The sequence below is a fragment of the Notolepis coatsorum genome (genome assembly GCF_963971535.1).
Source record: "Notolepis coatsorum genome assembly, chromosome: 8".
Lineage (NCBI taxonomy): Eukaryota > Metazoa > Chordata > Actinopteri > Aulopiformes > Paralepididae > Notolepis > Notolepis coatsorum.
In genome coordinates, this window is record NC_140172.1 from 35,174,537 (window position 1) to 35,187,987 (window position 13,451).

Sequence of the window (13,451 nt, forward strand, 5' to 3'; positions counted from 1 at the left end):
GGAGTTTTTCTCCACTTGCTCACAGACCTTGCCATATAGTTTTGGCATTTCAATTTGGCTAAGGAGGCTGAGAGGAGACTTGCTTTTAGCGCAGCAACGGGCTAACGTTAGCTGCTAAGCTAACGTTCTAACGTGACTCCGCGGCACCAGTTTCATTAGTGAGGAAAGGGGGGGGGGGGGGGGGTTATATTGACGAGGCTTGACAACAGAGGTTCAAAGATAACTTCACATTTATTGGCTATTAATTTCTTTGCGAGAGAGAGGGAGGGAGAGAGAGAGAGAGGGACCCGTCTTCTCTCAAACACACACACGGAGCGTTTACACAAGTTGTGTGTAAGTGCTCCATGCCTCCGTGTGTCCCTCTCTCTCTCCGTCTCTCTCTCTCCCTCTCTATCTCTCTCTCTCCCTCGCAGTCGGGAGCACCAGCATATCACTGTAATATCTTTGCGCTTGCTCCCACGCGCACACCCGTATTCCGATCCGTACAATAATATTCACAGGGGTATATATTGTCATTTGAAACAAGTTACCAATGCATTGTCCCGTGGGATTATGCCCCCCTGCGCCGCTCTAAACCACATTTCATGGGTGCATGAGGAAGGATAATAACGATAATCTAGCATTGATTTCAGGAAGATTCGATAATCAGGCGAAAAATGACAACGTGATAAGTGGATTCCACTAAAACGCTATTTTCGTGTCTCTTTCCTGGGATTACTCGGAAGCACCCAAACTATATTCATATTCAAAACGGTATAAAACGGAAATGTACGGATGAAAAAATAATCAGTTTTTTTGCATGTTGACCAGAAGCAACTCACTGACAATCGACAGCGTTATTAGATCCATAGCTATAATATAAAATATAGGTTTAGCTCTACAAACAACGTGATCGCTTACATGGGGTTAATGGGCAGCAAGGCCTACGCACTTCCCGGAAGGGCCGTGGCACCCAATGTGTTGAGCCCTAACAACTCTATTTTCTGAAAATCCGCCTAAAAATACATACCTAAGTTGTACGGAAGATTGCTTCACTTCTACAAGGTCCATTTACATGTTCTTGGTATCTAGGGACATCTATGGATCTTAGGGAATGTATTCCCAATGTCGGACAAGAAAAATGGCCACTGAGCTCATTCAGCACCTTCTTGAGATCACGTGTACAAAGAATCTGAGCAAATTAATAAAGGGAAGATGATTAAACAGGAGATTTTATAGAGACGGTACTGAATTCTGCCATCCGGACACATGCAATTTGAAATATGATTATAGAATATAGAATATCAGGCCTATAAATTACCTTATTATGGCCAAGTCACACATCTATGGATCGGGCCAAATCTCCCCTTTCCAATGGCAGAGGTCAATCTGGATTTAGTATCACCAGGTGTGATTCACAAACCGTGAATGAAATCAGTACAGTTACTTTTTTATAATGTAAATTTCTCCGCCATTTTTCATCAGATTGCAACGTCGTTTTTTACTAGACGTTTGCAGAAGATAAACTAACTGCGTTCTGTTTTATGGCAATAACGTTCAGGTTTGTGGCATATGATCCCAAAATACTTAAGAAATAAAAAAAATTTATCTAGAAGTCAGATGATTGACGGGGGCTGGTGTGAGCCAGGAAGTGTAGTTTTTTTTATTATTCGAAAGCCCACCGAAAGTCCTGGGTCTCCTCTCCTCATAGGACTACAAACAAAATGGCGGCGTAATTTCCTCGCTTCAATACTCTCATTTTTCCGACTAGATTTCAATAACTAATATTTCACTAATAACTAGTGCTGTCAATCGATTAAAATATTTAACTCTATTAATCGCATGATTGTCCATAGTTAACTCGCGATTAATCGCAAATTAATAGTTTTTTTTTTCTGCCTTAAACAGATCTTTTTCAAGTTCCAAGTTTTAATACTTTTATCAACATGCGAGTCAACAAATGCTTGTTTTATGCAGCCAAAAGGATGACCCTCATGCATTGCAAATTTGCATCAAATTCAAAACAGAGTGATGCACAAAATAACTTAAAAGAAAATAATAATTTAAAACAATGAATAAAGTGTGCATGAAATAATAGGGGAAAGAAAACGTTAGGAACTTGTTACATTCACCCACACAAGGGCTGATTAATCACACCCCCCCCTCTCTCTCTCACACTCTTGCCCCTTCCTCATCTCTCTCACCCCCCTCTCTCTATATATCTCACACACACACGCATGCACGCACACGCATACACACACACTTCAGAAACAAACATACCGGTATTATCAATGAGAGCATCAATAATACACCTGAGTGAAGTCTAGTTAAATTTTATTTTTTTTAAACGTAAGTTAATCGTGAGTAAAAAAAAAATTGTGGCATTAATAGAATCGGGCGATAACGCGTTAATACCGCGTTAACTTTGACAGCCTTACTAATAACACTTGGTAAACAAACAAACTTAGTGCTGAAAATATACACTTTGACTGCTGTTTTGACAGGGTTAGGGTCTTTACTCTTGGCTACATTTGGGAAAGAAACGCAACATTAATTCATTCATACATTCTGTAGGGATGGATTTATGGCGTGATGTCATTGTCGGTCCAGTACCGGACCGCTCAGGCTTAAGAGGTTAAGACAGTTGGGAGAACCAAAACTCTTATCAAATTGACTAAATGTAAGCAGTTGAAATATGGACTGAGTAAAATTTGGCATGGATAAAGTTAACTTTGGTGGAGAAATGAAAAATTAATGGATTTTATTGCTAGGTCTGTCAATGGTGCTATGCAGTGCAAACTGGATGTGGTCTGACACCTTTTTGGGTGCCTCCCAAACATGGTTGTACATTTTGTAGCACTGGCATTAACCATTTGAGTAATTAGTAGGGATGTCCGATATTATCGGCCGACCGATATTATCGGCCGATATCGGCAGTAAAATGTGATATCGGAAAATATCGGTATCGAATTTTTTTTTTTTTTTTTTTTACATTTATTTAACCTTTATTTACCCAGGCAAGCAAGTAAGAACCAATTCTTATTTTATTTATTGTCAAAAGTATGCATGTTGGTTTAATTCAACAACAAGAGATATGTAATGTTAATTTTTACTTTTTTAATTATCATATTTTGCACAGATAATGCTTACATTTAGAAAGCCTTTTGAATGCATCCAGTGAAATTATTAATTACCTGAAATTATTCAGTTTTTTTGGGGGGAAACCCTGCATATATCGGTATCGGTTGATATCGGTATCGGTATCGAAATTAAGAGTTGGACAATATCGGAATATCGGTATCGGTAAAAAAGCCAATATCGAGCATCCCTAGTAATTAGTCATTTAGTAAAAAACAGGAAGTTCCTGTTTCTTCATGTTTGCATCACAGCCAAAACGGTTTGGAGAATCATAATTGTGTGCAATAGCTGTGATGTAGGAAACGCTGAGTATTTATGCCTCTCTTCTGTTTGCCTGCACTTACCGTCAACTGTGTCAAACTGTTTGAGTTCCATATAATGAACATTTGTAGAAAAACTATGATAATGGATTAAAGAAGGGGGGGAAAATCGAGCCATTTGGTTCAGTAGCTAGCCAAAAAGCAATAGGGAAAAAAAACAATTACACCTATCCTTTAAAATCCTTTTTTTTTTTTAAGTTTTCACACAAATACCCCATAAAATAGATGTAGGTGTTTCTCTAAATTACCAGATATTTTTGTTAAGAAGCACCATGTCAATTTTGGTGACGGTATTAGTATGTACAAGTTAAGGTGAGGAGAAAAGTGTTTTTCCTAAAAGGGAATACGTAATTTTGACAGTTTCTTTCAGTAGCTTGGTTTACATTACACTGCACATTTCATATTTATTGTTTCTTTTGACGATTACTTTATATGTTTTATGAAACTGCAGTAGTTATAGAGGCAAAATATGATAATATAACAAAATGTTCCTATCCAGCCAAAATCACCATTTTCAATTGGGGTGCCTCGTTTTATACCACCGCCATCAAATACATCTTAATGTCATGTTCATCATTTATTTATTATTTATAATAACAGCTCTTTTCCCCCCTTGAATTCCTGATCGATCCTCAAAAAGTCAACTAAATGGTACAAATTGGGCCAGGTTACAACATTTTTTATATATATATCTTTTGTTATAATAATAAAATTGTACTATTTTAGGTTAGGCGGGGGGATGTGACACAGGTTATCGTTAGGGTTAAAATATAAACATGTTGAGTTCCATGTTGATGAGTTCCAGCGGTGCAAATTGGCCAGCAAGTGACAACCACATTAACCCTTTCACTACCACACTACATAAGGTTAACCTTTCACTATCACACTACAGGGTTAACCTTCTGTATTGTCGCAGTAAAAGGGTTAACCATTTGGTAGTGTGGCAGTGAGAGGGTTAAGTAGGCAGTGTTCCTGCTCCTAGTAGGAATGTCTTCACTGTTGCTATCCAAGTATGACGTCATGTGTTGGGAGTCAGTTCTAAATGGCTGGTTTAATCTGAAGATGATATTTTTCTTCCCTCGAACAAAAATAAATTCACAACTTGACTCGGATAAATACATGAATCTGCCAGGGTATTTAATTGACTACTATCAAATCGCATCACATTTCAGGAAGCGTGCATCTCTTGTTTATCAATTTGGACAGATGGACATGGACAGATATCCTCATACCTGCCTCATTGACGACATTGCTGTGGCTCCACACTGTCCCTGGTAACACTGTGAACATTTCAATGGCTAGCATTTCGTGGTTTTGCACCTTTTTGAATGTGTACAGTGTGTGAAGAAGCTGTGAAAACCACCACACAAAAAAAACATGCAATTGTGTTCTAAAGTGTGGTCTAAATCTTGTGGTGGTCTTTGTTCACTGTGTGATTTCATGACGTAAGTGCCAAGCATCTGTGTGTCTGTCCACACCTCTTTTTCTCAATGTCTCTCTTGCCCTCTTTGCCCTCTGTGCGCACGCGTCCGCTTGTGTGTTGCATCGGTTTCTATTAATACTCTATGAGCGTGTGCTTCCAGGGGCCAGTTTGAGGAGATGTCTGCAGGGCTGCTGGCCAAGGTGGAGGCTCCCCTCCGCAGCGTCATGGAACAAGCCAGTGAGTATACACACGACTTTTAATAGCTACTGGAGTATCCCCACATTCATGTACACACACACACACCTACACACCTACACACACCTACACACACACACACACGCATGCACGCATGCACGCACGCACACAGTCAAGTCATGTGTTTTGATGAGGCAAACTCCCCTTGGGGTTGGCAACTATTTTTACAATGGATTAGTTGGCTCTATGTTGTGCTGCTGCACCTCTATGGTCTGCAGTTGAAGCCATTTGATGTACAGCAAAGTCTGTTGACACATCTTTTAAATGTCTTTCTTTAATATTATTTAACCATTCGAGCTCCTTTCAAACTGAACATAATTATACTGTATATATTTCCTTTTTCTTTTTTTGCACTCTTAATGTATAGCATAAATTGGGGATGGGCATCGATTTTTCTATTCATTCAATTATAAATAAAATCTATTTGTTTATGCAAATATAATTCTGTCTAAAAGAATATATTTTCCCTCGTTTTTACCGGCACCTACAATGTCCTACAAAGAGCACGTCTGTATGTTTGCCATATTGTTTCACTAAGTTCACACATTTCAAGCATCATTAATAATGGAATAGTTCCCAGTGACTATCGAATAGTGACTCTGTGAGTTTTGCCCATCCCTAGCATACGTTTGCTTTTTATTTTATGACTTGTCAATTTGCATAATTCCACTTCACCGTTAATGAAATCTACTGTAAGTACAGTTACAAATTTCTCTGCCATTTTTCATCAGATTGCAAAGCCGTTTTTTGCAAGACGTTCACAGAAATGTAGAGGAACTAACTGTGTTCTGTTTGATGGCAATAACGTTTAGGTTTGTGGGAGATAACTAAAAGTTAATCCAGAAGTCAGATGATTGACAGGGGCTGGTGTGAGCTGGGTAGTGTAGTTTTTCGAAATTCGAAAGCCCTGGGTCTCTTCCTTCAAAAGGCTACACTCACTTTTGGCTGCGCCACTTCCTCCCGTCAATATGCGCCGGTTTCCGACTGAATGCCCTGAGATTTCTATAATCGTATATTTCACCAATAATAGTTAAAATCATTGGTAAACAAACGTAATGCTGAAAATATACACTTTGACTGCTGTTTTGACAGGGTTAGGGTCTTTACGCTTGGCTACATTTGAAGAAAAGAAAAAAACGCAACATTAATTCATACATTCTGGAGATGGATTTATGGTGTGATGTCATTTGCGGTCCAGTACTGGACCTCGGGCTCAGTGGCGTCGCGTGGTTAAAATGCCAGAGGATGCCACAACCTATGTTTTGATAATGCGTTAAACGTTGCGGTGTCAAAACCACTAATATTACGTTCAGACGGTAGGCGCCGACGGTACGTGAAATAACAAGCCAGGAGACTAGAGCGTGTCAACAGACTGTCAACTGTGCAAACCTGATGAGCATCATAGCTATTGTAACCAAGGAAGGGCGGCTACGTGGCGTAGTGGGCAAGGCACTTGCCACGAAATGCTGGAGACGCTGGGCTCGTCAGTTCGAGCCCAGCGCTCCACATTTGCTTTCAGTTTAGCTGGTCGTCCACAGTAATACACATTGGCCGTATTACGGGGAGGGAAATTGAAGGGTGGGGATCGGGCGTTGTGGACAGGGACTCCTACAGGTCGGTTGGTGCGCCTGCGCAGTAGAATCAGGAAGTGTCGGGGGCAGCGTGAGCCTCCCACGCGTTACTCCTCGCCACTGAGAGATCGAGCTGCGCAGGTGAAAAGATGCGACTGCTGTTACCTCAAGTACCGGAGGGGACTTGTGCCATGTATGACTTAGTCCACATTGCAGCCGGCTTGTGGGAGGCAAGAAACAGCGTCCGTGACAGGGGAGGGTTGAATTGGATGATTGGAGACTTGATAGGTGATCATCAACAAAACGGGGTTTCCTTTATTTCTCTCCTCCACTCCAAAAACACAACCACCGACTTCTCACAGGCGCGCAGACAGGCCACTTCTGACAGGCGCGCAGACAGGCCACTTCTGACAGGCGCGCAGACAGGCCACTTCTGACAGGCGCGCAGACAGGCCACTTCTGACAGGCCACGCCCCCACTCTTCCCCAAGACAAAAACCCCTGGGACGTACCAACTGCACACACCACCGGGGGGGGGGGGGGGGGGGGGGGGGGGGTTTATATAACATCCCCCATTCCCTTTTAACAGTAACGTTAGCTACTGCAAGCTATAAAAAGTAAACGGTTTAATGTGACTGATCTAGTGAGCTAGAATCAGAATATTCTACCCATAAATAGCTAATGTCAAATATAAATACCGGTAACTTGACGGTCATACCAAACCATTTGTTTTGACAGGAGCTAACTAACGTTAGCTATTTAGCCAGCTAGCACCGGTAATTGACTGATTTTGGGCTACTAACGTAACGTAAGCTAATAGATTGCTAGAATAAATATTGTTGACATTCAGGCACACAACACAATATTATCATCTTGATGAGAACACAACACATTATTAATATCATCTTGCATGAGCGAAGATGGCTCAACAGGTGTGTGTGACATGTGTGTGTGTGTGTGTGTGGTGTGTGTGTGTGTGTGTGTGTGTGTGTGTGTGTGTGTGTGTGTGTGTGTGTGTGTGTGTGTGTGTGTGTGTGTGTGTGTGTGTGTGTGTGTGTGTGTGTGTGTGTGTGTGTGTGTGTGTGTGTGTGTGTGTGTGTGTGTGTGTGTGTGTGTGTGTGTGTGTGTGTGTGTGTGTGTGTGTGTGTTTTAAATTAAAAAAGGAATCACTCACCCCATCCTATTTGTAGAGGAATGACATCCTTCGCTCTTTCATGTTGGCAAAACAGTCAATAACTGTCATAAAACAGTAGATCCGAATATCCAGTGGTGCTGTTAGCCGAACCAGTTAGCCATTCAGTTGTTGACATTAAAAGTATGTTGTGCCTTGCCTGAACAATGAACAATTGTGGTGTCAGCCTTCCTTTTGCTTTGATTAGCAATTGTTGTTCACATTTTTATTTTGTGAAATCATTTACTAATAGATACTCAACAGATCTGTTACCTTCCATTAATATTAACTTGATTGTTCAAAACTGGCTAGCTAGCTAGACACTTTGAACGAGGCGATGACGTTGTCACGTTTAGGTTTAGCTTTTAATGTGATTTGATTGGTCTTGAACTTCTGGGGCAGGCTGAAGCCAGTCTCACCTGGAATCCCCAGTTCACCAGGACGGTGGGCCGTTAAGACCAACCCCATTGAATTAAGCTTGGCCTTGAATCTTATTGGCTAATTATTTTTTAAGGGAAGCCAGAAAATGGCATCCAAGCCTGGTTTCAATGTCAATCAAAATAATGCTACCAGCAGTGTACCTGGGCTCCCTCAGCTGCCTGCAGCTAGTCAGTGCAGTGAGTGTTATAGAGAGTGGGCACAGTTTTGCTTGTTTGGTTCATTTCTCCAGGAGGGAGACAATTATTATAACACAGAGATGAAAAAAAAATGTACTGGTCATATTTTTGGGGAAGCTTGGCTTCCATGAATATTTGCCACTTCTCAGGCTTAAGAGGTTAAGTTCTGAAAACATTTAAAAAAAAATAACTCTGTCCGAGGGAAGCAACAGTTGTAATTGGAGGATCAAGAAAAGAGGGCAGTGTTGGAGATGGGTCAATTAACTTCTTGAGTGTGAATGGGCCTTTTGGTCATGGAAGTGAAACTTTGACCTGTGCCACTACTGTATATCACCCTCCTGCTTCCTGTTTCCACCTTTCCATTGTCCAGAACTGAGGAAGGAAGATATCTATGCAGTGGAGATCGTGGGCGGGGCCTCCAGGATGCCTGCCATCAAAGAGCGAGTTGGCAAATTCTTCGGCAAAGAGCTGAACACCACTCTGAATGCAGATGAGGCCGTAGCCAGAGGATGCGCCCTGCAGGTACAGCGGACGGCAAAGTGCATCATGACTTAACACACAGCATAGAGGAACACAGAGGAAGGAGACGTAGATTAGAAGACTACTTTATTGTCAGATTGCCATTCCGCATATCCTCCTCCTCCTCTGAATATTTAATGTCCAAGTAGTTTGGGGACACCATGACATGTAATGCCCTCCAGTTGCAAGCTGACAGTTCCCTCGGCTCCTGCGGGGATGGAACCAGTGACCTTTGGGTTCTCGGTCGGCCTCTGGACCTGTAGGACACTCCCATCTTGCCAACTTATAGAGAGGGAACACTACACTTTCATCCACTTGTATACCTTCGCTGTTTGTCCACTCAAACGCTCACAGAGTAAATAACTGTGGGTCCAGAATGTTACTGTCGCTGGATTCACAGTGTCAGTGTTATTCACAGGAATAAACGGCATTCATCATCACATGGCTGTTCAATTGAATGATTTGCAATGTCACTATTTGCACATAATGTAACTTTAACTGCATTACGGTATTGTTTTGAGTCCGTACGTTTGGGACAATCGGCTGAGCAGAATAGAAACGGTCGCTGTTTTATAAATATTGGTCCATCTTGTCTTCATCCCCCCCCCCTCCTCCTCCTCCTCCTCAGTGTGCTATCCTGTCGCCAGCCTTCAAAGTCAGAGAGTTCTCCATCACAGATGTCGTTCCTTATCCCATCTCCCTAAAATGGAACTCGGCCGCAGAGGAGGGACTGAGGTAGGATCCCTTTTTCAATATGGATGAATAATGGATGATTTCCACCCCCTTAAATTGAAGTATTCCCCAAGCTCTTATAATAGCTCAAGTCTTCAAAAATATTCAGCAGTGAGTTTTACTTTGATGCCAGTGATCATCTTGTAGGTGTCATATTCTTTTAAAATGTCAAATGTAGGACGGCTGGGTGGCGCAGCGGACTAAGCGCTCGTCACCAACACAAGGGACACTGGTATCGAATCCGGCTGTCGGCGTTGCCTCCGGCTTGGCCGGCCGTCATACTGGCTCGATTGGCAGAGTCAGCGGGAGGGAAGCCGGTGGGTGGGTTTGGGTCGTTGTAAACAGCGACTCCTACATTTCGGTCGGGGCGCCTGCACAGCGAGGGAAGGATCTGGAGGGAGGTAGTGTGACCTTCCACACGTTACACTCTCCCAGTGACAGTCCGCGCTGCCAGGTGAAAAGAAGTGGTGGGCTGGGTACACATGTGTCGGTGGGAGCATGTGATAGTCTCCGCCCTCCCAGACCGACGGTAGGGGGTAGAGTGCGCAACGACCAGGAAGGGGATTGGGAATTGGCATAATGACTAACATTGGGAGGGGAGAAAAATGGAAAAAGAAGGGGGGGAAAAGATTAAAAAGAAAATGATGCTACTGGTGTCGTATATAAGGTCAATATAAAGTATTCGTATGTGAAAAAATTCCCTGATATTAACACTTTGAATGCCAGCCACGCTTTTTGTCGTTAGTTCATGCCGACCTTTGAGTGCCCGCCAACGCTATATAGCGTTTGTTTGTCGTATTCTTTTTTTATTGGCGATTTGAATTCATATTTCATCAATCGAGCCTCAGGTTAGTGTTGCAGACTCTCTCTGAGCTCAATTTGGAAGATACCGCCCCCTATCGTCTCTCCCTGTGTAACTGCACCCCATTACTTTAGACTGACGAAGGGGGGGGCAGTTTCCTCATTTTACTTTTCCGTCGAGGCCAACTGAAGAGACCAAGTGATCACTCTGCATCAGACAATACTTCAAGATTAGCACTTAGTGGCTGCATCAGCAGTGAAAAAATTGTATCTGTGCCCCCTTATGTTTTGTAATGAAATTAAGTTTGAAAATGTTCTTTTCTTGTACTGTACCATGGTGTGGTGAATGGATTTTAGATTAATAGTCAGGTATACAACAGAGGTTGTCCGACAAGAGTCCATATTGACCACATTGATTTTCTTTTCTTATTGCAGTGATTGCGAGGTGTTCCCAAAGAACCACGCGGCCCCCTTCTCCAAAGTGTTGACCTTCTACCGGAGAGAGCCCTTCTCCCTGGAGGGGTACTATAACAACCTCAAAGAGCTACCCTATCCCAACCCCACTATAGGTAAACACTACTATAGCGACCTCAAAGAGCTACCCTATCCCAACCCCACTATAGGTAACTACTACTATAACAACCTCAAAGAGCTACCCTATCCCAACCCCACTATAGGTAAACACTACTATAGCGACCTCAAAGAGCTACCCTATCCCAACCCCACTATAGGTAACCACTACTATAACAACCTCAAAGAGCTACCCTATCCCAACCCCACTATAGGTAACTACTACTATAGCGACCTCAACTACCCTATCCCAACCCCACTATAGGTAAACACTACTATAGCGACCTCAAAGAGCTACCCTATCCCAACCCCACTATAGGTAACTACTACTATAGCGACCTCAACTACCCTATCCCAACCCCACTATAGGTAACCACTACTATAACAACCTCAAAGAGCTACCCTATCCCAACCCCACTATAGGTAAACACTATTATAGCGACCTCAAAGAGCTACCCTATCCCAACCCCACTATAGGTAAACACTACTATAGCGACCTCAAAGAGCTACCCTATCCCAACCCCACTATAGGTAACTACTACTATAGCGACCTCAACTACCCTATCCCAACCCCACTATAGGTAAACACTACTATAGCGACCTCAAAGAGCTACCCTATCCCAACCCCACTATAGGTAACTACTACTATAGCGACCTCAACTACCCTATCCCAACCCCACTATAGGTAACTACTACTATAGCGACCTCAAAGAGCTACCCTATCCCAACCCCACTATAGGTAAACACTACTATAGCGACCTCAAAGAGCTACCCTATCCCAACCCCACTATAGGTAACTACTACTAAAGCGACCTCAAAGAGCTACCCTATCCCAACCCCACTATAGGTAACCACTACTATAGCGACCTCAAAGAGCTACCCTATCCCAACCCCACTATAGGTAACCACTACTATAGCGACCTCAAAGAGCTACCCTATCCCAACCCCACTATAGGTAACCACTACTATAGCGACCTCAAAGAGCTACCCTATCCCAACCCCACTATAGGTAACTACTACTATAGCGACCTCAACATCCCGCCCTACGCCTTACCTTCTAACATGTCACTCAACAAGTTTATAACTATTTTTTATTTAATTTTTTACTGTTGATACATTTTACATTTCTTCAAGTCACAAATAATCCATGTAGACATACAAAAGATGGCACTCCCAAAAAAAACAAGACTTTACCTCAGTTTTACCATCATTATGTCATGGCCACATCCTGCCGACACTGTATGCAATAGACAGGATATACTGTAAATACATGTGCATTTACATTTAGTCATTTAGCTGGGGCTTTTATCCAAAACGACTTACAAGTTCTGTACAACAGGTCAGCAGGAAGGGTACAACTCTTTCGTTGTTCGTCAGTGTAGAAGGGGGTACTAAATAACAACTAACACTTCCTATGCAATCAGTAGTACTTCCTGTCTTCTATTCTGTCTGTTCACTCGTAGCGCCATGACACCCTTACCTTAGATATCTTAACTTGTAACGTACTTGTCATGTATTCTAACCTTTGACCTTTCACTCTGCCACACAGGCCACTTCATGATCCAGAATGTTGTCCCCCAGGCATCAGGCGAGAGTGCAAAGGTCAAGGTCAAAGTACGGGTCAACGTCCACGGGGTGTTCAGCGTGTCCAGCGCCTCACTAGTAGAGGTCCTCAAAGCGGGTGAAGGAGAAGAACCCATGGAGACGGACCAGACCGGGAAGGAGGACGAGGTGTGCATCAGGGTTGTTCTCGTGGTACCATTTCTTTCACAGAGGTTCCTCTCCTTAGTTTTTAACATTGAATAAACGTCTCCGTGTGTGCTTGCATGACCAGTGGCCACTACAATGCAACTGACCTGGAGTTACATGTATGTTCTAATTTGATACCAGGGGCGACAGTGGCTCGGGAGGTAGAGCAGTCGTCTGGCAATCCGGAGGTTCCCGGTTCGATGCCCGCTCCTCCCGGGCACCGTGTCGATGTGTCCTTGAGCAAGACACTTAACCCCTAATTGCTCCTGATGAGTAGGTTGGCACCTTGCATGGTCGCCTCCACCGTCGGTGTGTGAATGTGTGAGTGAATGGGTCAAATGTAGTAAAAGTAACAAATTGTAAAGCGCTTTGGATAAAAGCGCTATATAAAAAAGCAGCCATTTACCATTTACCATACCAGCAGTATTATTGTAGGTCAGCTGCTCAGTGCAGACATTCATTATATCCCAACACATTCATAAGCATTCATTGATCATTGATCAGCACACGCTATATCTTACATATCCTGTGTGTTAATCTATTTTATCACGTTGGCATTTAAGCTGTGAATATTCTCTTTTTTATCATTTATTTTATTACAAAGTAA

At 42.7% G+C, this 13,451-nt stretch overlaps 1 protein-coding gene across 1 annotated transcript in view; it reads left to right on the plus strand.

Moving 5' to 3' along the window:
* The window catches only part of LOC311233750 (heat shock 70 kDa protein 4-like), a 44,992-nt gene that overhangs the window by 18,066 nt on the left and 13,475 nt on the right, over positions 1-13,451 (plus strand). The window contains exons 8-12 of the mRNA XM_084320757.1: positions 5,021-5,097; positions 8,844-8,995; positions 9,621-9,727; positions 10,961-11,094; positions 12,645-12,826. Of these exons, the coding sequence (XP_084176883.1) occupies positions 5,021-5,097; positions 8,844-8,995; positions 9,621-9,727; positions 10,961-11,094; positions 12,645-12,826 (652 nt within the window). The remainder of the gene's footprint in view (positions 1-5,020; positions 5,098-8,843; positions 8,996-9,620; positions 9,728-10,960; positions 11,095-12,644; positions 12,827-13,451) is intronic.